Below are 24321 nucleotides of genomic sequence, written 5' to 3'. Positions count from 1 at the left end.
ACCGTGGACCCAATTTAAGAGATGGTATCTTGAGTCTTATGTTTTTTGTGGATAACCACACCCAGTCATCCACACTCAGGTCCGGACCTGGCACACGCCTACTGTCAGCCACACGTTTGTACCTAGCACCCACACTCAACAGGCGCTGTTTCACTCTCCTCCAGACTGATGACAACTGTGTTCCTAACTGGTCTTCCTCCGGAACGCCGGAAGAGCCTCTCTGACTCAACGTACAAAACTGAGGATGTAGCCCGTAAACACAAAAAAACGGAGACTCCGCAGACGACTCCTGGCGGTCATTATTGATGGCAAACTCAGCCAAAGGAAGAAAGGTAGACCACTCCTCCTGGTTATCAGAGACAAAGCAGCGCAAGTACTGCTCCAAATTTTGGTTCATACGCTCGGTCTGACCATTTGACTGGGGATGAAACGCAGACGAATGAGACAACTTGATCCCCAGCCGTGAGCAAAATGCTTTCCAAAATTTTGCTACAAACTGAGTACCCCTATCTGACACGATGTCAGACGGAACTCCATGAAGCCTGACCACCTCCTGCACAAACACCTGAGCAAGAGTCTTAGCGTTAGGTAAAGAAGGCAGACACAAAGTGCGACATTTTTGAAAACCGATCCACAATCACCAAAATGACCGTGTTCCCAGCTGAGGGAGGCAAATTCGTGATGAAATCCATGGAGATTTCCGTCCATGGCTTACTAGGTACCTCCAGAGGAAGTAGTGTGCCAACAGGACGGGAGCGGGGCGTCTTCGCCCTAGCGCACGTGGTGCAAGCTGACACATATGAGACCACGTCCTGTCGGATTTTGGGCCACCAAAACCGACGTGACACCAACTCCAAAGTACCTCTAACCCCTGGGTGGCCAGCCAGGACAGTATCATGATGCTCCGCCAACACCTTTAGGCGGAGATGAAGCGGTACAAAAGATTTGTTGATGGGAAGCTCAGATGGTACCTCCTCCTGAGCCTCGGCAATCTCAGCCTCAACCTCGGTAGTGAGAGCTGAAACCACAACACCCTTTTGGAGAATGGGTACTGGGTCTTCCCGAGGTTCTCCCCCCGGAAAACACCTGGACAGAGAATCCGCCTTAGTGTTTTTAGACCCTGGTCTGTAAGTGACAACAAAGTTGAACCGCGTGAAAAACAATGCCCAGCGAGCCTGCCTGGGAGACAGATGCTTGGCATACTCCAAATACAGCAGATTCTTATGGTCGGTAATAACAGTGACCTGATGTACCGATCCCTCCAAGAAGTGTCACCATTCCTCAAAGGCCAACTTAATAGCCAACAACTCCGTGTTGCCGATATCGTAGTTACGTTCAGCGGACGACAGTTTTTTGGAGAAATAGGCGCACGGACGCAAACCACTCAACGATGAGCCTTGAGATAGTACCGCCCACACACCAACCTCAGACGCATCGACTTCCACGACAAAGGGTTTAGATACGTCTGGCTGCACAAGAATGGGGGCTGAAACAAAACTGTTCTTGAGAAATTCAAATGCCTGAACAGCAGCCTCAGGCCAAACGGAGAAATTGGTACCCTTTTTAGTCATGTCAGTTAGCGGTTTAGCAATGATAGAAAAATCCTTGATAAATTTCCTATAGTAGTTAGAAAACCCAAGGAACCGCTGAAGTGCTTTCAGGTTATCAGGACGTTCCCAATGCAGCACCGCTTGCACCTTAGCGGCGTCCATTTTAAAACCAGAAGCAGACACAATATAACCCAAGAACGGCAACTCTTGAGCAAAAAATACACATTTCTCAAGTTTAGCATACAGCTTATTCTCTCTGAGAAGCTGTAACACCTGCCTGACATGATCTAAATGAGCATCACGGTTGCAAGAATATATGAGGATGTCATCTAGGTACACGATAACGAATTTCCCCAAAACATGCGAGAACACATCATTGATGAAATGTTGGAACACTGCAGGTGCGTTAGTTAACCCAAAAGGCATCACCACATTTTCAAAATGACCCTCAGGGGTATTAAAAGCTGTCTTCCACTCATCACCTTGACGGACTCTTATGAGGTTGTACGCCCCCCTGAGGTCAAGCTTGGTAAACCACTTAGCACCTACCACCTGGTTGAACAAGTCAGGTATCAGTGGCATAGGGTATGGATCACGAACCGTAATCTGGTTCAACTCCCTGAAATCCAAACACGGGCGTAATCCGCCATCTTTCTTCTTCACGAAGAAGAACCCTGCTGCCACTGGCGAGGATGACGGCCTGATGTGCCCTTTGCTCAAACTTTCAGAAATTTAATCCTTGAGCGCTTGTCTCTCCGGACCGGAGATGTTGAACATCCTTGCTTTAGGCAACTTGGCCCCTGGTTTAAACCTGATAGAACAGTCATAGGAGCGGTGTGGCGGCAACTCTGAACAACCCTTCTCAGAGAACACATCCGCATAATCCTGAAGTGACTCAGGAACGCTTGAAGTCAAAGCGGACACACATGTGGCCACGCAATTCTCCTGACAGAAATCACTCCACTGGATTATGTCCTGAATTTTCCAGTCAATCACCGGGTTGTGTGTAGACAACCATGGAAAACCCAGAACCAATTGTGCCGGAAGACTCTTGAGCACCTTACATGTGACCTGCTCGAAATGAAGAACCCCAATGTGGAGTTTAACCTCAGCCACAAACTCAGTAATCTCCCCCTGTGGAAGAGGAGCAGAATTGATGGTGACCACACGGATAGGATGAGGCAGTTTTTCAATCTTAAAACCAGCAGTGCGCGCAAACTCCTCATCAATGAGATTTGTGGCAGAACCACTATCCACAAAAATAGTGATTGGTATCTCTCTGCCAGCGACAACAACTTTGGCAGGGGGCATGCACTGAGAAATCATCATGGAGGATATACATAAGCTCAGACTGGACTCCTCCACACCCTCTGATCTCAGAAGTTTTCCGCCGTTGCGTTTTTCTTTAACAGCAGAGGACAGATATTAATAAAATGACCAGTTTTACCACAGAAAAAACAGGCTCCCTGCTTCCTGAGTACAGAGGTACGATTCTTAACATGTGACACCCCTGCGATTTGCATAGATTCCGTGGGCTCACCTGCAGCAACCTCACGTGAACCTAAACCTTTACCCACAGGCGGCGTCTCATGATTCCCCTGAAGCAAACGGCGATCAATGCGGACAACAAGACTCATAGCGGAATCTAGTGAAGCAGGAGTCTCGTACATCAGGAGGGCTTTTTTAACCCTATTAGAAACTCCATGAATAAAGTGACTCCGCAATGCTGGCTCATTCCACTGAGTGTCAACCGCCCAGCGGCGAAATTCAGAACAGTAATCCTCTCCAACACGCTCCCCCTGGCAAATAGTGCGTAACTTCGATTCTGCTAGAGCCATTCTGTCTGGATCGTCGTAAATGTGTCCTAGAGCAGAAAAGAAACCCTCCACTGAGTTAAATGCAGCAGAATCAGACGGCAACGAAAATGCCCATGCTTGGGGATCCCCGCTTAATAATGACCCGGGCACCTGCAATTTCCCTCAGACTAGGGAAACCCTGTCTGACCCTCTACCTGAAGTTTACACTGAAGGTGTGCATGTTCAGGCCTCCACCCTCACCCTAACTCCTGATTCAGCCCTAGACTGAATACCACTGCCCACCACCCAGTGAATGCAATAGACCAATACCCACAGTTATAACAAACAAGGATAAAGGAAAATATACACCACGCCGCAGTCAATCAGGAATACACTATAACGGTGCAGGGCAAAATAAATACAAATATAGGAAGGAGTAAATAAGACAAGGAAAATACACCACCAGCAACGATTCTCCAACAACCAGCTCTCTACTCCGGACCGAGATAACTACGGATAAGACAGAAGCTATAATTGGCGACGCCCAAAGATCAGGAGAACCATTTAAAGGAAATGGGCATGGCCCAGCTTCCAATCCGAGGATCAGATAAATTAACCCCGGAGCAGCCAGACGAAAACTAGCTGACGCCAATGAGCAAACAGTGGTCAAACGCGGAATTACCGCTGTCTGTCAGACGACCTGGTCTGAACAGTGTCCGACATGACAGTATGGGAGAGTTCACTGAGATGGCTGTTGGCCAAACTATCAGTTGACGCATTGTTTGGCCGACAGCCATCTAATTTCTAGCCTTATTCTCAGCTCAGTTGCTCATCATAGAAGGTGTGGCTATAAAGACTACTGAGGGTAATTGAGTTATGCTGAAATTATACTGCAACCTCGACAGGAGTTACAAAAATACCATGGCTCAACTCCGCTTGCCTGTTTCAGTAGCACAATCTCCTGTGGCCAACGATGGGGGACTGATAATCTTGCATCGTTTTTGAATGGCTCACATGGGAATAACCATTTAAAGCACTTAATAACACAAAAAAGTGGACAGCTTAAATAATAATATTCTTAATATACAGTACTAACAAAGGGTTTATATGGATGGTTTGGGGCTCCCAATGGCGCCTCTAGAACCCTTGTAGAACAGACGTTCCAGAAAATAGGAATCCTTTTCTGATGGACTATATCAGCGGTATTCAGCTCTCAGACTTGGGATTTGCCATTGTCATTTTCTCACGACAACGTTGTTTTAACCCTTTCGTGCCAGAACCTGTTTTCTCCTTCGTGACCAGGCCAATATTTTCAATTCTCACCAATGTCACTTTATGAGGTAATTACTATTCATATTTCCCATTGCTATTCATATTTCATATATTTCACATTGACATGCTTTAGCACTACAGTGTGCAACTTTTTTTGTTTATTATATATGGAGGTAGCTGCTCCTAGTTAGCACCTGTTCACATTAGCTTGGAAGTGCCCGTCAGTCTTTTTGTAATTGTATATTAGCTTTCTACTGAGCGCTTCGCCCTTCAGCATGTGGTGGATTTTAACTGCAGCAAGGTCCTACCTACCCATAAAATCAGACTTGGAAGGGAGTTTTTCACATCTACCCAGGAATTCAGACTTCAGTCTTAGATAGGTATTCACATTAGACATGTTAGGAGTGGACCCATCAGTTTGGAGACCACCTTGTCGTTGGTGGATGGGCATGCATGAATTGGCCAAATTATATGCTAAGCGTCTCATTTTTTTTCTACTATCCATAAGCCGTATTGCTATTCATATTTTATAGATTTCATATTGACATGCTTTAGCACTACAGTGTGCAACCTTTTTTGTTTATTGTATATGGAGGTAGCTGCTCCTAGTTAGCACCTGTTCACATTAGCTTGGAAGTGCCAGTCAGTCTTTTTGTCACTTTATGAGGTAATAACTCTGGAACGTTTCAACGTATCCAAGTGATTCTGATATCGCGTTTTCGTGACATATGGACATCATGAAAATGGTAAAATTTGTTCCATTTAACTTGTGTTTATTTCTCAAAATATCGGAAATTTGGCAAAAAAATTTCGTAATTTTAAAACTTTTAATTTTTATGCCCTTAAGCTGGAGAGTTATGGCACACAAAATAGTTAATAACTAACATTTTGCACATTTTTTGGGACCACATCATATTTGAAGTGATTTTGAGGGGCCTATATGACCAAAAGTGACACCATTCTGAAACCTGAACCCCTCAACGTGCTTAAAACCACATTCAAGAAGTTTATTAACTTTTCAAGTGCTTCACAGGAACTAAAGCAATGTGGAAGAAAAAAATTAATGTTTTACTTTTTGCCACAAAAATGTTACTTTACCTCCAAATTTTTCATTTTAACAAGAGTATCGGGAGAAAATACATCAAAAAATGTGTTGTTGAATTTTACTTGTGTACGTCAATATCCCATACGTAGTGGAAAACTACTGTTTGGGCGTATGGCAAGGCTTAAAAATTTTGGAATGCAAAATGGGCTGGAATCGATAGCAGATGCCATGTTTCGTTTGGAGAGCTTCTAAGGTGCCTAAACAGTAAATAAATGAAATATTTCTTTTTTTTCCACTAAAATTCCCCTTTTGTAATTTTCAAAAAGGAGAATAGGAGAAAACGAACAGTAATATTTGTAACGCAATTTCTCTTAACTACATCAATACCCCATAAGTGCTCGAAAACTACTTTTGAGGCACAGTGCAAAGTTCAGAATGGAACAAACACCATATTACAGTACAGAATTTGCTGCTATGGTTTGCGGGTTCCATGTCACATTGGCAGAGCCAATGAGGTCCAAGAACAGCAGAACTCCGAATAAGTAACCCATTTTACAAACTGGGCCACTCAATGAATTCATGTAGAGGTGCAGTGATCATACTGACACCACATGTGTGTCACAGAATTTTTATACCATTGGGTGGTGAAGAAAACATAACTACATATTTAATAAAAAAATAGTTTTAGCCCCAGATTCTACATTTTCACAAGGGGAATGGGTAACAATGGCACCAAACTGTGTCACACAATTTCTGCTGATCATGGCACTACCCGATTTGTGTATGTCCAGTACTGCTTAGACACACAATGAAACTCGGAAGGGACGGAACATTATTTGACTCTTGGAGAACTAATTATTGTAGAATAGTTTACGGACTCCATATACAGAGCCCTTAAGTGTCAGCAGAGCGGATTTCCCCCTTAAGTGACCCAATTTTGTAAATTACACCCCTCTGGGAAATTATCTACAGTTGCATTGACAATTTTCACTCCATGGGTGTTTTTCAGAAAAAAAGCAGCAATGAATGTTGCATAGTGAAAATTGCAAATCTTCCATTGTATTGCCAACTACATTGCAGACCAGTACATTGTAGTGCCCATACATTGTGCCCAGCTTGTGCTTCCAGAGACACGTCACTGTAAATTAGGCTGGCTTCCACCGCTACTGAAATGCCAAACATGTGGACACTATGTGTGGTTTAGGAACACTGTGGCGATCAGAAGGGAGAGGGGCTTTCGAATTTGGCAGCAAAAAATTTGCTGAATTTCTTTTGAGGCGCGAAGAACCGTTTTGCTTTTCCAGGGCCTTTGTGCAACCAGTAATGTCGAAACCCCCTATATTTCCGTTAACTGATGATGGATCTGAGTGGGGACTTGCTTGTTTTTGGATTGAGTTGAAGCTTTTGTTGGGAACATTTAATATAACACATGGAATCACACTTGTCCTGCTCCTTACATCTTCCCATCAATTTTAACCATCTTCCCTCTCCCTGCTGAAGAAAAGCAGGCCCTAACCATGATGCTGCCACCACCATGTTTGACAGTGGGGATGGTGTGTTCAGGGTGAAGAGCTGTGATGCCTTTACGCAAAACATATAGTTTGGCATTGTTGCCAAAGTTTGATTTTGGTATCATCTGACCAGAGCACCTTCTTCCACATGTTTGGTGTGTCTCCCAGGTGGCTTGTTGCAAACTTTAAACAACACTTATTATGGATATCTTTGAGAAATGGCGTTCTTCTTGACACTCTTCCATAAAGGCCAGATTTGTACAGTGTACGACTTATTGTTGTCCTATGGACAGACTGTCCCACCTCAGCTGTAGATCTCTGCAGTTCATCCAGAGTGATCATGGGCCTCTTGGCTGCATCTCTGATCAGTCTTCTCCTTGTTTGAGATGAAAGCTTAGAGGGAGGGCCGGGTCTTGGTAGATTTGCAGTGGTATGATACTCCTTCCATTTCAATATGATCGCTTGCACAGTGCTCCTTGGGATGTTTAAAGTTTTGGAAATCATTTTGTATCCAAATCCAGGTTTAAACTTCTCCACAACAGTATCACCGACCTGCCTGTTGTGTTCCTTGGTCTTCATGATGCTCTCTGTGCTTCAAACAGAACCCTGAGACCATCATAGAGCAGGTGCATTTATACGGAGACTTGATTACACACAGGTGGATTATATTTATCATAATTAGGCATTTAGGACAACATTGGATCATTCAGAGATCCACAATGAACTTCTGGAGCGAGTTTGCTGCACTAAAAGTAAAGGGGCCAAATAATATTGCACGCCCCACTTTTCAGTTTTTGAATTTCCACAAAATTTTAAAATAACGAATAAATTTTGTTCAACTTCACAATTGTGTTCCACTTGTTGATTCTTCACCAAAAATTTACATTTGGTGTCTTTATGTTTGAAGCATGATATGTGGGAAAAGGTTGAAAAGTTCAAGAGGGCCGAATACTTTCGCAAGGCACTGTCAGTGATCAGACAACTCTATTCTTTGGATTAGTGAGTTTACAGCTCTACCAGATTTATAGCGTTTTTATGTCTGGCTGCTGTCACACATGAAAAGACTCTTTTTTTACAAAAACAAGTTTTTGCATGTTTTTGAGAGCTATAATTTTTCTATATTTCTGTTGACAAAGTCATGTGAGGACTTGTTTTTTACGGGATGAATTGACTTTTTATTGGTACTATTTTCAGGCACATAACATTTTTTGACTGCTTTCTATTCAGATTTTTGGGAGGGGGTTAATGAGGGGTTAATAAGAGTGTCAGTTTTATAGGTCAGATAGTTCCGGATGCCGCAATACCAAATATATGTCCTTTTTTTTGTTTTTTACATAAATATTAGTGATGAGTGAGTGTGCTTGTTACTCAAGATTTCCGAGCATGCACGGGTGTTCTCAGATTACCTTGGGCATGCTCATAGATTTTGTTTGTGTCCCCCGCAGCTGCATAATTTTAAACAAATAATTCACTTTTTTTACTTTTTACGTAGTCTATATATTGGAGTTCAATTTTTATTTTTCTGATCACTGATCTCATGCATTGCAATACACGCGCAGATCGCTTGTTAGACCTCCGGCTGCCATTACAATCCTCGGCTCCCCCACGATGTGATCACATCTCATCACAGGGGCACCAGAGAGGTGAGTGAAGCAGTCCTCTCTCTCCCTAGTTTCGTAATGTGGGGATCGCTATTAATTGCGGCATCTAGAAGATAGCAACGGGTTAACATTATTGGGACCTGATCCAATCAGTTGCTGGTGATGTTAACTGTCAGAGCCATTGATCTGCACCAGAATCACAGCACTTGCAGGACCCTGGTGGTACTGAGCGCTGCAAGACAGCCCACTTTAGACAAATGCCGTTATTGCACAAAGCCCAGCAAGCGCCAATGTTTATCTGCAGTGGGCGGTAGGTGGGCGGAAAACTACTATCTATATCAGTTTTTGGTAATGTCTATTTTTTTATTTTCTATGTTAATATCTATTTTTTTTTAAAAAAAGTTTAAAACTTGCAGTTTTCACTGTTGCCAGTGAGCTGTATTATAAGCTGACTCTTCCCATTCTGTACAGATGTTTGCGAGTCACCTCATTATCATAATTGGCAGGATTACAAAACACAGAAACGCACAGTTTGCAATACGTCATGGTCACAGCTCACCTCCCCTCCCTCCCTGTACAATTACATCTGCACACATCACAGGGCATGCTCAGAACACTCTTCCAGAGAAGTTAATGATTAACTCCAGGCTATTGTTGTCCTTGGTCCAAGTAGCTGCTATAAAGCATGTCTCTGCATGCCACTACCAGCAGCTCAGGAGGATCGCTACCACTTGTAATCATTTACAGAAAATAACATTTTAAAAAATCTACAATTGGAAAATAAAAAAGAAACAGAAAAAAATATGTTTCGATGTCAAGTGTAAATAAAAAAAATATAGGTAATATATTGCCTTTTTGTACCAGTTTAATCCGATAGTGGACAAATAATTCACACTTCTTTTTTCTCTACCCTTGAAAGATGTGTTAATAGCGTGAGATAGAGTGAAATGCCATTATTCACAGCTGTCTATCCCGACTCCTCCAGAAGTACGCTTATTTGGATTGTGCATTATTTTTCGGGAGTGATAGAGAGATGCATCGCAGCCAGGCATTTCTCCTTTGGGAACAAAGGAATATGTATTCTAAAACTGATCCCTCTTCTCCCTGGACGACAGAAATTGACAACTAATGACATAAACATTGCACTGTCAACCAATCTCACCAAAATTAGCGTTCATCTAAAGTGTGCGGACAGCTTTACAAAGGCGTTATCTATCCTGCCCTTATTTGTATGCTTTCAGATATTTGTATTGTGTTGATAATGGATTTAATCTGGATTATCATCTGCTAAGCTCAGAGCAGCCATTCAGCAGACCATTGTGTTCTATGGGCTGTGTATTTAGTCATCATCCATCTTCTAAGCAGAAAAACTGGAAGTAACCCAACAGCAAGATTCTTTTGAACTGAGGTTTTGCCTTGTGACTTTCTGCTGCTGTATACACCTATGTACGTGCGCTACATGAATGCTCATGGTACCTCCTCAGGAAACTCCTTCCATGGTGTGTCGAGAGTCCTCACATTGGAATCTCTGAGCTGCGTAGGCACAAGCTGATTGCTTCAGCAGTACACACCGTAGGTTAAAGATCATTTTCCAGGTTTATTTTTAAAGGGAAATGACAACTAATCATGAAGGCAAAATAGTTTTTCTTTTTTTTTTTTAGGAACACTCTACACTTGCTTCCTGGTTTGTGGAATTTTGTCCAATTTCCTACCTCACTACTTCCCACGTTTAACGTACTTTACCCAACTAGTAAACAATCGCTTGACTCAGTTTTTCTTCCATTGTCTTCTTGACCTCTCACAATTCTGCTTCCGCCTCCAACATTCCTCTGAGTACAATGACAGAAGTGACTTGTGACGAACCCACAGCTAAATCAAACAGTTAGGTCTTCCTACTTATTGTTTCCAGCTCCCTAGAGCATGAGGCAATATCATCATTACATGATCACCATCCCTAGGTTTCGAGACCAAGTTAAAAGTGTTTTTTCCTGGATTTAAACAGGTTGTCTTAAAATACCAACCCCTATCCACATATGACCTTTATGGACATACTCAAGTCATAGAAGGTGGGGTGCCAGCTTGGGAGGACTTCTACACTCTAGAACACATGGACGGATATTTTTTTGAATTACTGGCATGTAATGCTACTTTCATGCTGATCACTCTAGTTTTAAAACCTGACCAAGATGCTCAGCTCGTCCCCACCCCAATTGCTGGCGGAGGTGCGCTCCTGCTTGGCAGCTCGCTGCTCTGTTGGCCAACTGGGTACTCCCGACATGTGGAAGCTTTGCCTCTGAGACATCAGAGGAGAGCAGGGGCAATGAAGAAGGCCGGGATTAGTAGCTAACAGTAAAATCCAGCCAGCAATTTGATGCAGTGCTTAGAAGTAGGGTTGAGCAGACACGTGGAAGTTTGGTCTCTGGTACCCGACCCAAACTTTATTCCAAATTTCGGGGAACCAGAACTGTACCTGAATTTGAACCAGAACCCTAACCCTGTTAAAAAAATGGAAATACTCTTTCCCCAGAACTCTGAACATTGCAACGGACTTCCGGGAGAAGTCCGTGTTTGGTATTTAGCACCAGACACATACCTCGAACTTTTAAGTTCTAAGTTTGGAAAAGAAACGTGTAAGCATGCACATGTCCAGCCAATGCTGCTGATCCATACAAATCGATCTGAGCAACAGCCAGTAAGTACTCGGACTGATCTGCATGGATGTCTGAAGCAGAACTAAAGCAACAAGCTGTGAACAATAGAAAATAAAATTGCAATTGTCAGGGAAACGAAGGGAAATGTTTTATTTTCCAACAATACCCTTGAATAAATATGGGAATATCCCTTTAATGAAAATGGCCATTTGCTTGTGATGGCTGACAACAAATTACTGTTCACCAAAAAAGTGATATCAGTATTTTTTGGTCGCTGTCAGCTGAAATGGGTAAGAACTGATGTCAGTTAACGTTATCATCCTACATACAAATTGATGGGTCTTCTGTGACCAGTTTAAAAGATTATTCTCAAGACAAGTTATTCCTTATGGTACCTCCAAAAATAGCTGAGCGCTGCGACAAGCTTTCACTGGAAGTGTCATAGACAATATTTTATGCATGTTCTTCCTCTGTTTCACTGAAGACAGGGCTCTGCCGAGCCGTGTTCCCAAAGCCCCATTTTTTTGGATCAGTGGAAGTCCCAGAGATCTGTATGGTATACCCTATGGTATGGATAGAGAATAATTTATTATCTTGGGAAAAAGCTGTTAGAGCTCTTTAAACAATATAGTACACAGCTTTCATCATCCAAAATAAATAGATTGATGCTGCTTAACTACTTTCAAGGTCCATTAGCAATGGGCAATTATCGTTCACATTCTTGTATTTCCATTGTTCGGATCATAGTACATTAACCAGGTCTCCTGCAGAAAGGGCTATGAGACACTGTAATACTGACATTTTATAACACTAAATTACCTTAGTCTTTCCAGTTTGACTTAAAAAGTAAACAAAAAACATTCCGATCCTATTGTGAAAACTCCCGGACATACCTGGTTAACCTCAGGTGCTTAATGCCTTGTATACAGAGCAGGGGGTAGCGGCAATGGCTTACTCTTCCTGTTGCATCCTTCTCTGTTCAGCTGAATATACAGAACACAGAGGCACTCCACATAGAAGAAATAGGGTTCATATATATATTAAGTATAGGAAACATTTACTTCACTAGGTTAAAAACGTACATCTGAGGATTTTCACTTAGAGCCAATGATCAGTCGGGAGAACGTCTTTGGCTTTTGTAGGAAACCCCAAGGAAGATGTTGATCATCCATCACAAGATGGATTAAGTTTTGATCAGTATGGTCTTCCACTGCTTGGCCAATACCGATTAAAGGTTTCTTTTCAATTCAGTTGGAAATGGAGCTGTAGGGTCATTCACGACCGCTGCCTCTTCATATAATGTATTTGGACTGATGGAGATAGCCAAGCACTGTACTGCTCTGTCCACATCAGAGAGACATGAATGGAGCCAAGTCATCCGTGATCATGACCCTACTATCATCTATGCCACATACAGGTTTCACAAATACTATAGGATAGAGGTAGTTTTATGGATGCTGTAGTATGGAGCCGTACTACTCCCATAAACAAGGGGCCTCTTGGTTTTTTTTTTATATATATTTTACCATCTTCTTTAAAAGGTGTATACCAAAAGGAAAACCATCTGCCTATGACCAAGGTAGGTTTCACACGTCCATGTCTCTCGATTTGGTATAATCTTGACTTGAACTCGCTAGTTTCACAAGCATATATAATCAAGGGTTTGTGAAATACCCTAAGTAAGTTTAATTTTGCAAAATCGTGTCTTAAAGACATTCTCGACCTACAAAATTATACACATCAAAAGAGGTCCCATACTCCGTCCAAGCTAAATGGAAAAGTGTAATATAGGAGCAGCCTCCATTGTCGTGGAGTGAAGCGGTGCTTGCATATGGATGTTTTTTTCATGTACATGCAATACTATATCTCTGATGCATAGTCAATAAAAGAGGGAAAGACTAAGCTTTATGTGATTCCTCCTGTACCAGTCGGTGACTCGTTTTCTTCAAGATTATTGTATTTGTTATGTATATCCCTCCTCACATGTAAAGCGACATGGAATAAATGGCGCCATAATAAGTAATTTTCTCCAGCAAAACAAGCAATTTTCCAGGGAAACTGCAAAAGGAAGACTTGGGGAGACCGACTGATCATTGCTGCACCCAAATTTTGAAATGTGGTCATTTCTGACGAGACCACTAGAAGTCTGTCGACAAACTGACTGTTCTAAACAAGCATAGGTTCATTATTGCTGTAGCAAAACACTTCAGTAGACTTTACACTCCTCTTCTTCCTTGATTGACCGATCTTTTGTCACAAGAATGAGAGAAAGGTGGGCGATCGAAAACAAGTACGGTGCCCCCAGTGCCTGTGCATTGTTTGCACAGTCATTTTGTACTGACAGATTCCGTTTAATTCCTTTGGACTGATTCGGGAATATGGATCTTTCTGCACCGTATATTTTCAGTTTTCCACAGTGCTAAATGTACATACATTATTATAAGGACACATGGCATCAGCAGGGGGCACTTACTATATTTATCTTGGTAAGAAGTACAAGCTGTGTTTCAGATCACAGATGTAGGGACACTCCACCAGGAACATAAGCAAATGTTAAGCATGAGACCTTCTGACAGATTGGAACATTTGGCGAGAATTTAGCAATAAAAGCACATGAACAAGAATAAAAACCACAAGAGAACAGCGAGTCTGATAGGAATTCTTTTTTTTTTTTTATGTTATTCCAATAAAAAATACATTCATACAGAAATATAACAATCTTGCAAAAAAAACAATTTTCAAATAAAATCTTGTAAAACAACGAAAAAAAATAAAACGGTTTTCATTTTACAAAAATCTTACAAAGATTCTTCAGTTAACAGGGTGTTCGAAACAAAAAAAAAAACAGATAAAATATTAAAAAAGAAAAAAAATTCACTAATAAAAAGTTTTCCCCAAATTTCAAGCAAACGTAGATTCCACCCCCCATTCAGCTTGACTGAGGCTCAGTTATCACCTGAACAGAGAGTGTATTTTCTTATGAAGTAAATTATAGGCATTCATATATGGGAGATCCACCCTATTGAATGAATGCCGATGGCATTTTACAAGCAAGACAAGCCAGTGCACGTCAAGCACTTTTGTTTATCTCCTTGTGATTATTATGGCTAAACTTCTAGCACTTCAAAAACAGAAGAAAATAAAAAAAAAAAACGTGTTCAGAAATGCTGTTAGTCTCTGGCTTATACAAAGACTATTTTTTTTGCCATGTTCACACAACTATCTTATTAAAAAAAAAAAAAAAAAAAAAAAAAAAGCGGAGGTGCCGGCTTAACTGGTTTTATGCCAAAACCAAAATGAAAATGACAATTTACTTACACAGTAAGTTTAAAAGCAAACTGTTAGTTATTAGGCCAATACGTTTAAGACACTATTTTAGAAAATGTACCTTTAAAAAGGTATAAACACTGCCATAAACAGCAAGTCACACATTAAAGACGGCATAGTCATTTTTTTTCCCCATAAAAAACTATGTTAATTAATGGATTGCTCTGCTCCAAAACCTGCAAAACGTACATGCTGATCTCCACAATGGAAAACCACAATTCTTACCATGTTTGCCAAGACAGTTTTGCATTGTAGGGAGTCCAGGGGCCATGATAGATTAAGGAATTTCAGAACATAATTCTTTTCAATTTTTTTTTTCTTTTTTAATTCATTGAATGGCATGTTTGTGTTATTCTCCAAATCAAATACGAGACCTCTTACTTTTGTGGCCACATCCCAGATGGTATTCATTCTTCTCAGCTTATGGCTTAAAATAAAAAAGGGATCTGTCAGCACAATCTTACATGAAAGTAGTGATATGGCTGTATAGAAACTTATCCCCCAACAAAAAGGATACTATTGTTGTAGAGATCCGATGTGCTGGTCATGAGTGTAGAAACCATAAGGAAATCAGGCAGGAAGTGCACTGGGGCGTGTCAGTGCACTAGAATGTCTTCTTCCAAGTGCACTGACACGCCTCCAATGCACTTCCTGTCTGATTTGCATAAGGATTGTACACTAGGTTTCTTATGACTGTCTCACTCAGATCATATATACAAATAAGTAATTTGGATTGGGGACCAAGAACCATTACAGCTTCACCACTGCTGTCAGATGTAAAAATGTGCGAACAGGTTTCCTTTAAGAATGGAGTGGGCAAGCAGAGGCCGTGTATGCCCACTCCATCTACATAGGTTATGCCAAGATCCATTACAAGTTCCCATGGCTAAAAGCAGGATCGTAGTTGTCATTAACAGCTACAGCACAATCCCAGGAAGGGGGCAGCATGCCAGGGTTGAATTTAACCATTTTGCCAATATAAACCTAGATATTGTATAAGAAAAAAAACAAAAAAATAAAAATAATTGGAATATATCGTCTTTAATGTGTGCATCTTCCTGCAAGACAATACCATGCCCCAGATGGAAGTTTTAAGGGTCGCTCGATAATGCAAGGTAACGTTCTGCCTTATCTTTGGCAGAGCCAATCCATTTTACTGCAAATAATTGCAATTTTTTTTTGTCTTTTTAATTTCTACTATGAGAAAATAACAAAAAAAATGATAGCTAAAATCTACTACAACGCTCAGGATATCAACTTTAAAGTTTATTCTACAGGATTTTTTTTTCCGTTTAGACATTAAATAACATATTACAAAAATATATATATTCAAACTCTTAATACAGCTCTTAACAATCAGTGACCTAAGACTACATAGGCTTGCACCCAAATTTAAAAAAAAATAAAAAATAAAAAAGTCCTCCTAAAATACTATAGCTCTAGTAAATGTTCAGCTATAGAGTGCACGTTTATCGCATTGTGTTGCGGAGACGGAAAAAAAAAAAAAAAAAAGAAAAATATGTTGCCAGTTTTACATTTGCTTTGGTGGATATGGGATTTAAAAAGAAAAAAAAAAAAAAAAGTAAAAAAAAAAATATTTAAGAGTTATCCTTCCAAACAAACACAATTTGTACCTTGACAAGTATATGAGCGGTTTACATATTAAGTGCATGTACGAATACATTTGTGCAAGTTTCATGTAGAGCAAGGTGTAAGCGATAGCTCTGAACAGATCAGTGTTCTGAGAAGCAGATAACATGAGCGATCAACAGAGTACAGGAAAGAAAAGACACAAATATACACAAAAGTGCCATAAAGCAATAATAAGTGTTAGGCTGGGTTCTAAAGGCCCAAACACGGCTTTAGGGAAGAGCCAGACCTGGGAGTGATAGGGGCATAGAAATACACACGGTCACGTTCAGGTCCAACTCTTCCCTTAGGCTGAGTACTAAAAGCTTAAAACACAGCTTTAGGCTGGGTCCTAAAGGCCCAAGGAGCAGCATTAGGCTGGGTCCTAAAGGCCCAAGGAGCAGCATTAGGCTGGGTCCTAAAGGCCCAAGGAGCAGCTTTAGGCTGGGTCCTAAAGGCCCAAGGAGCAGCTTTAGGCTGGGTCCTAAAGGCCCAAGGAGCAGCTTTAGGCTGGGTCCTAAAGGCCCAAGGAGCAGCTTTAGGCTGGGTCCTAAAGGCCCAAGGAGCAGCTTTAGGCTGGGTTCTAAATTGCCGAAACAGTGTTAGGCTGGGTCCTAAAGGCCCAAGGAGCAGCATTAAGCTGGGTCCTAAAGGCCCAAGGAGCAGCTTTAGGCTGGGTCCTAAAGGCCCAAGGAGCAGCTTTAGGCTGGGTCCTAAAGGCCCAAGGAGCAGCTTTAGGCTGGGTTCTAAAGGCCCAAGGAGCAGCTTTAGGCTGGGTTCTAAAGGCCCAAAATGAAGCTTTAGGTTGGGTTCTAAAGGCTCAAAACGCAGGTTCACGGAAGAGTCACATGGCTGTATAACTTGGAAGAAGATTGCAACGTAATGCTCAGACCGGCCGTCACCTCTCCCGACCCGACAGCGACCCATGCATAGAAAAACATGCAGTCACTCATTTGACTCTTCCCTTAGGCTGGGTTCTATAAAGCTAAAACACAGCTTTAGTCTGGGTTCTAAAAGCCCAAATGCAATTTTAGGCCATATTCTATGATTTTGTTTCTTCTTTTTTTTACTATGTGGTTTAATAAAATGGTGCGACATGGAGCCGCTAATATCAGAAATTCCCGACCAGTCAAAGGAGGATACTAAATGCTAAGGATTTAACAAACAAAAAAATCTTGCACCATTTTGTGACATTAAAACCCGTGTTTAAAAGGATAAAGAAAAAAAATAAAATAATTACACCCCTGGGTGACAACAGAGCCTTAAGTAAGCTTACATCACTTAAACCCCTGTATCTGACCCCCATCCATTACTGGAGAAGGCCACTTGCATAAGGCACCATTTTTTTAAGGACAACAGTGCGTTAACAGCTAGAAAAACCGGAAATTAGTCCTCAAGGCATAAATAATAGAAAAAATTAGCTGCATGAGAAAAATCAGTTTTAAGCTATAGTGGTTTCTTCCACTTTTTTTTGTTATTTTTTTTTTGTTTTCTTTCTATACATAAGTAATGTAACAACAGACCAATTGTATTTTAGCTGCTCTCAACTGGAATCATAACTGCAGTCCTGATTAAATTATGGAGAAGCGTACACATTTCCCCGGAACCATGCAATACCTTTCTATTATAATGAAGTTATAGTTGTGTTATAATTGTAAATACACAGCTTATACAATGGGTTACAAACAATCGTTGTAGCCAGTATCAACAAGCTACTTGACACATTGCACGTTTAATAGCTGCACCAGACAACAAAAGCTCCTCTCACACAGGAAAGGGATCATCTCCTTTTGGGGGATCATGGTTTCCTTCTTATTAGAAGTCACCCCACCCCCGCCAAGTAAAATGATTGATGGTTGTCCCATATAACAAGAGTATGCAATAGCATACAAAACATTCAAACCGTTTATTTTATATATTTTTTTTTTGTCACTTTAATTTTAAACATTTTTTTTTTCCTAATCCCTCGCATCTGAACTCAACCAGACTAAAAATAAAAAAACAAAACGAGGTCTTCCACATTCAGACATTGGCTCCTTTTCACCATTCAGTCACCCAAACATTAACATTCTCAGTGCACATGCTCACGGCGACGGCTTAGTTCAGCCACTCAGAAGATTAAGCACCAATAGTGCACGGGCCCAGTCAGCTCCAGAAGTAGCACTGTATGGTGGCTGTGCCGCATCTTACACGATTGATAAGCCCTGCAAAGCCCCTTGGAGAAGTGAGGTCTTGAAGGCAACTGGTTAGGGTGCAAATTGGCATGCTTTGGCTGGAACTTGCATCCCTTGCACAAGGCATTTCAACCTTGAAGTCGCTTTTCATCACGTGACTTCTTCATTCATTCATATGTGTCGCTTCATGTGCAGAGCCAAGTGATCTGACCTGGAAAAACATCTGGAGGAGAGAAACAAGCCATGTCAGCAGTGGTCACCATGACTAGGATAAAAACAACATTAAAGCACAATTCCTACCGACTGGTGTGGGTCCCAGCTGTCATGGCGACAATGGGCCGCTGCACTGTCCCATCTGAATGGAACCAATGGCCTGGAATGCTAACCCCCAGTCCAAACCCTGGGACCCCCATCGATTCTGAGAATGGGGCTTTGCATCTCCCCATCTGAAAGGAACGATGGCCTGGTACGCTAACCCCCATTCCAGTCAGTCCAAACCTTGGGACCCCCATTGATTCTGAAAACGGAGTTTTGCATCTCCTCATCTGAATGGAACGATGGCCTGGTATACTAACCCCCACTCCATTTAGTCCAAACCCTGGGACCCCCATCGATTCCAGTGCCCAGTCATGCAATCCCCCGCTCCAAACCATAGGACCCCTATCGATACCGAGAACGGGGCTCTGGATTGACTCATCTGAATAGAGTGGTGGTCTGTTATGCACTTCCCCACGCCATTCAGTCCAAACCATGGGTCCCGCATCGATTCTGGGAATGGGCTCTTCATTGCCACATCTCAATGGAGCAGTGTCCCGGCATGCACACCCCTACTACATTCATACCAAACCCTGGACCTCCACTGATTCAGAGAATGGGGCTCTGCATGGCTCCATCAGAATACATTGGACACCACATATCCTTTCATTTTCAATGGGACTGCAGGAGAAAGCTGTCTTACTCGGCCATCTCAGACACTTCAAAAGAGAATTAATGAAGTGGAGGTGCGTATGTCCAGTCAGACAGAGCTTTTGCAAAGCCCTGTTTACGGGAAAAGGGCTTTCGGATCCCCATCGATCAGCACGGTATCACCCAACACACAACACACAGATAAGTGATAGATTCTAAAGATCCGACTATTTGGAGCTGACTATGCCCCCCAAACTAGAGCTCAGCCAGTAACCATCTCTCCTGACCCCTTCCATACACTCTCGGCTGAGCATGTACGTCCACCTGTTATAAAGGTCTATGTGCATTTTTTCTTTGAAAAGTATAATTAGACGCTTGGTAGAGGAGTCTTACTTGTCACAATGCGTGCACTTAAATGGTTTGGCACCAGTGTGTTTTCGGAAGTGTCTGGTCAGTTCATCACTTCTTGCAAATCGCCACGCACAACCTTCCCAAGAACATCTGTAAGGCTTCTCTCCTGCAAAACAAAAAGCAATGCGAAAGGGTTAAAGCAAGAGTGATTCCGAATTCCTACCTGCAACTGAACAAATAGGTGCAGCCAAAAGTCACGCCAGAAATGCAAACGGGTGATCTCACTAAATGGTTTTGGTAGCTACGCCATAAACAAGACCCATTATTGTCTTTACTTAATCAAGATGAAAAAAAACTTGACAAGACTCCAGGGGAAAGTAAACTCCGACTGAATAACCAGACACTGACAACACTATCGAGTGAATGAGTATGGTCGCCATCGACGTATGTGCAGAAAAGTATCCAATACAACCAAAATGTAAATATTATTCTTCAATAATGACCCCAAATATGAACGACACAGGCTCTAATATGGAAAAAGCAAAACATGAAATAAAAACTAGTACGCAAAATGGCACATCTATAAAATCATTGGTGCTACGTTCAGCTGTATTCTTGCAGTTTTCCCACTTTAACCAAAAGTTTAGGAAAAAAAACAAAAAACAAAAGTTTGTTTTTGGCTTGAACATTGCTTAATAGTTCCGGTGACAATATTTTTACAAGGAAAAGGCTGAGGAGATGGGATGGGTATGTATTCTTCTAGTCTCTCCATAGATCCAACCTCCCTACAGGATAGAATGAGGAAGTGCATATCCACAGGATTCCCGGTGACGTCCCTGACGGACTTTGGGTTTACACCCTGTGGTTGTGCAATCCCATTACAGCTGGGGATTCCCTCGTGTCAAGTCCCTTTCTGGAGGTGAGACAAGCACTGACCTGTATGCGTGCGCTGATGTGCTTTAAGATGCGAGCTCTTGGTGTAAACTTTCTTGCAGCCATTGAAGTGACACTTGTGGACGCGTTTCCTGCCGTCCGGCGACGTTTCTCCTCCGCTGGTCGGGCTACCTTGATCTAGAGTCTTTATAAATGAACCAGGGCACATTTTCCCAGGTGAAAAGAGCTCCCCGGTGATGGTATTCCACAAATGATGGCGCGATTCCTTACCCTGCTCTGGCGATGACGGCGGAGTAGAAGTGACGGACGAACTAAAAGGTTCAGATTTGATCACCATGTCACTAATGGGGTCCGAGGTAAATTTGGAAGTCGGCGATAGCTCTTCCGAGCTGTCGGATAATTCACTGCTGACATCAGAGTTCAAACTATAGGTCTCTAGGTTTTGACTGTCAGAGATGTCCTCCGTTTTGATACGGATGATTTGGGGGTCGGGCTCCTCCTTTTTCTCACACGCCAGAATAAATTTGGTCCAAAGCTCGTCTTCCCCATCAAATTTAAATTCGGAGGCCGACACGTAGCAAGGCTCGCTCTGCAGGTAGCGCTCTAGTTCCAGGCAAGTCTAAGAGGTCAAATAAGAAGAAAAAACACGGATTTAAAAATAAGTTTCACTTCTTTTCAATTTCGCATGGTTACAATTTGAGAACATTTATGGAGAACGAACAATTGTTTGTTTGTTTTTCTTTTTGCAATGAATGACACCATCTAGTTATATCCTGAGCACGCTCGTTATGACTACAGTACTTCCTTTTAGATACTGATCTTGCAAAATGAAATTTGCAGAACAACCATACATGGAAATAGCAAAGCTGCACCACAATTAGGGAAGCAAAGTGCCATCTACATACACTGTAACATTGTGTGTGTGTGTGTGTATATATATATATATATATATTTTTTTTTTTTTTTTATTAATTTTTTTTGTACAGGGGCCCTTTTCTCTTTTATACTCTTCTGGACACCATACAATGGAACAAGAATTTATTCTGCTGGCCAACAGTATAACCGGATGAGTCATCTGCATTCCTTTCACGTTATGCTGGAAGGAGGAACAAGAAAAAAAAAAAAAAAAAAACGAAAATGAAAAAGACTTCCTTTTTAGAAGCTCTGAGACTGCTGATAAGTGTAGATACATTGCATATCTAATTGAAATTAATTTTTAAATCTTGTGCCCATTCTTTTAAAAAAATACACACTATATATATATATATATTTTCTGTCCCTTAAAATGTCAACCATGTTTTGTTTTTTTTCCTGCAAAACTGGTCGCTGAGATCATCCGTGTGGCCTGCAGACACAAGCCATCAAAATACCACGCATATTTCCCCAGTGATCTGCCTGCCCCAGGAGGGATCCGAGGGCACTTTTTATTTTTTTTCTGCGCTCTTCCATTTTCTCTTGTGTTCTTCTTCTTCTTCTTCTCAGTGATAAAAACTAACATCAACGTTGCGACGAGAAGACGAACTATAGAAATCAATGCTTACGTTTGTTTTTTTTCCCTGTAATTAGACAATTGCTTTGCTGTTCAGATGAGAAAATGCATTTTATTGATTCTCGGCGGTGGAAGAAGATGGTGGGTGGAGGGGATTGGGGGGGCATAAAGATGACAATTGATTGTGATGTTGTTAAACTTTAATAATCTAGCTGCTTTATATTCGCCATTATGCAAATACGTGTGGAGACCGAGAGATGGGCTCTGTGATACTTTAAATGTCTCTGCAGGCTTCTGGGAAGGAGACCTGGCTCCGTGCCCGCATCTAAAATGCCCCAAGGAAGCCACTGAGATCAATTTCAATCTCGCACACACAAGATCTGCCTCTTTGATGGCCAAGGAAGAAGAAGAAGAAGACGACGACAAGGAGGAGGAGGGGGTGCACACAATCAAGCAGGAATGTGAAGGCTGTGCAGCTCCACAAACACTCAGACATCTGATGGCTTTGTTTTATTATAAAGTCCACATCAATATAGGATAAGGGACAATGACAGACATCGGACCGCCATTGTGCATACATTAATAAGTGACGAGCGGGGGATATTAAAAAGTGCACCGCCATTGAGCGAGAGGTCATCAGACAGCACAAATAACCAGCAAAATACTGGCTGATATCTGCAGAAATAATACCGCCTGTAACGCTACAAGTTATAGGAGAAACAGGGGTAGGAATGAAGGAAATGGGGGAGAAGTCATCTGAAAACATGACACATAGAACCCCACCATTCTTTTTTTGTACAGAACGGTTATTATTCGGAAGGATTTATCAATGCAAAATGACGGGAATAACTCTTGGCACGGCACTGGCTTTAGATGACAAGCCCCAGCTGTGTCGTTTGGAATATTTGCAATGATAAAGTTTTGCCAAATGGCTGCACAGATACTAGTGAAACCCAAGCTGTGCTCGGCTGAGGCTGCACCGAGCTGTCACTGCAAATCACGCCATGCACTGATATACTGTGGGGATAATGTGGGGCGTACGTGTATACAGCACCACCATGCATGACAAGAGAGATATATACATGCATACATAGATCTATGTATATACATGTTATTTATACACATACAAAAAGAAATAATAATATATATATATATATATATATATATATATATATACACATACATACATACACACACAACACACACATGTATGTATGCGAATATATATAATTAAATTTTTGTGTATATATATATATATATATATATATATATATATATATATATATATATATATATATATACACACACATACACACACAGAAATGATTATATATATATATACCCCCAAGAGACGAGGCATGGGCTGTATTGGGTTACCTGTTGCCAGTACTCCTCCAGGGATGGCAGGGCAGAGAAGTAGCCGGTGTCATGCACGATCTGCAGCTCCTGGAAGATGCTGCACATTGGGAGAACATCCATGATCTATGGGAGCAGAGACAATTCTAACAGAAGAGGATCTACAGGATTTCTTCAATAACTCAGATCTGCTACCATAAATGTTGCAATAATCAATCTATAATCCAGAGCTTGTGAAGTGCACAGATCCCAGCCGGAGCAGCAGCAGCAGCAGCAGAGCAGGCGACAATCAGGAGAACTGCTCCAGGTTTTCATGCAAATGTCATTGCCCAGCAATTGGAGCCAACACACAGCAGCAGCCTGTGACTCCTCCTGGAGCCGGGGACTCGCTCAGTGGTGCTGACAATATTTGCAAACACTGAAGTGACTGCGAATGTAAACCCCTGCAAAACTTCCCTATTCAAACCTTCCAAGCCAGCCAAGCCTTCCCCCCTCCTCCCCCACGTGATCCTATTACGCCGGCTCAGTACAGCAACCAATCAGCTTTCAATAGCTTCCTTCAGCGTTTTTCTAGGAGGACCAATCGTCACGGTCGGCGTTCTAGGGAAGCCTCTGGCGTGACGAAATCATTTTGTAAGAAGCGGCGTGATTGGTCAGATTCGAAATTTCAAGCCCCCACCTGTTCTGAGAGGGGAGGGACTAGCTATTTTTAGCTAGGTATATAAGAAGGGAACGAGTGTGGAGACAGTTACAGTGCGGTCAGTGACCG

At 41.8% G+C, this 24321-nt stretch overlaps 1 protein-coding gene across 1 annotated transcript; it reads right to left on the bottom strand.

Annotated features, from left to right (window-relative positions):
• Positions 1–14663: 14663 nt before the first annotated feature.
• KLF6 (KLF transcription factor 6) lies at positions 14664–24073 on the bottom strand. Its single transcript, XM_077268534.1, has 4 exons — positions 23574–24073; positions 20750–21326; positions 19856–19979; positions 14664–18779 (listed from the first exon to the last, which is right to left on the bottom strand). The coding sequence occupies exons 1-4, from the start codon at positions 23673–23675 to the stop codon at positions 18728–18730; spliced, it is 855 nt and encodes a 284-aa protein (XP_077124649.1). The 5' UTR covers positions 23676–24073; the 3' UTR covers positions 14664–18727.
• Positions 24074–24321: the final 248 nt, after the last annotated feature.

The sequence above is a fragment of the Ranitomeya variabilis genome, chromosome 6 (assembly GCF_051348905.1).
Source record: "Ranitomeya variabilis isolate aRanVar5 chromosome 6, aRanVar5.hap1, whole genome shotgun sequence".
NCBI classification, from domain to species: domain Eukaryota; kingdom Metazoa; phylum Chordata; class Amphibia; order Anura; family Dendrobatidae; genus Ranitomeya; species Ranitomeya variabilis.
Note: the sequence above shows the minus strand (reverse complement) of the source record. Positions and strands in the feature narration are given on the sequence as shown.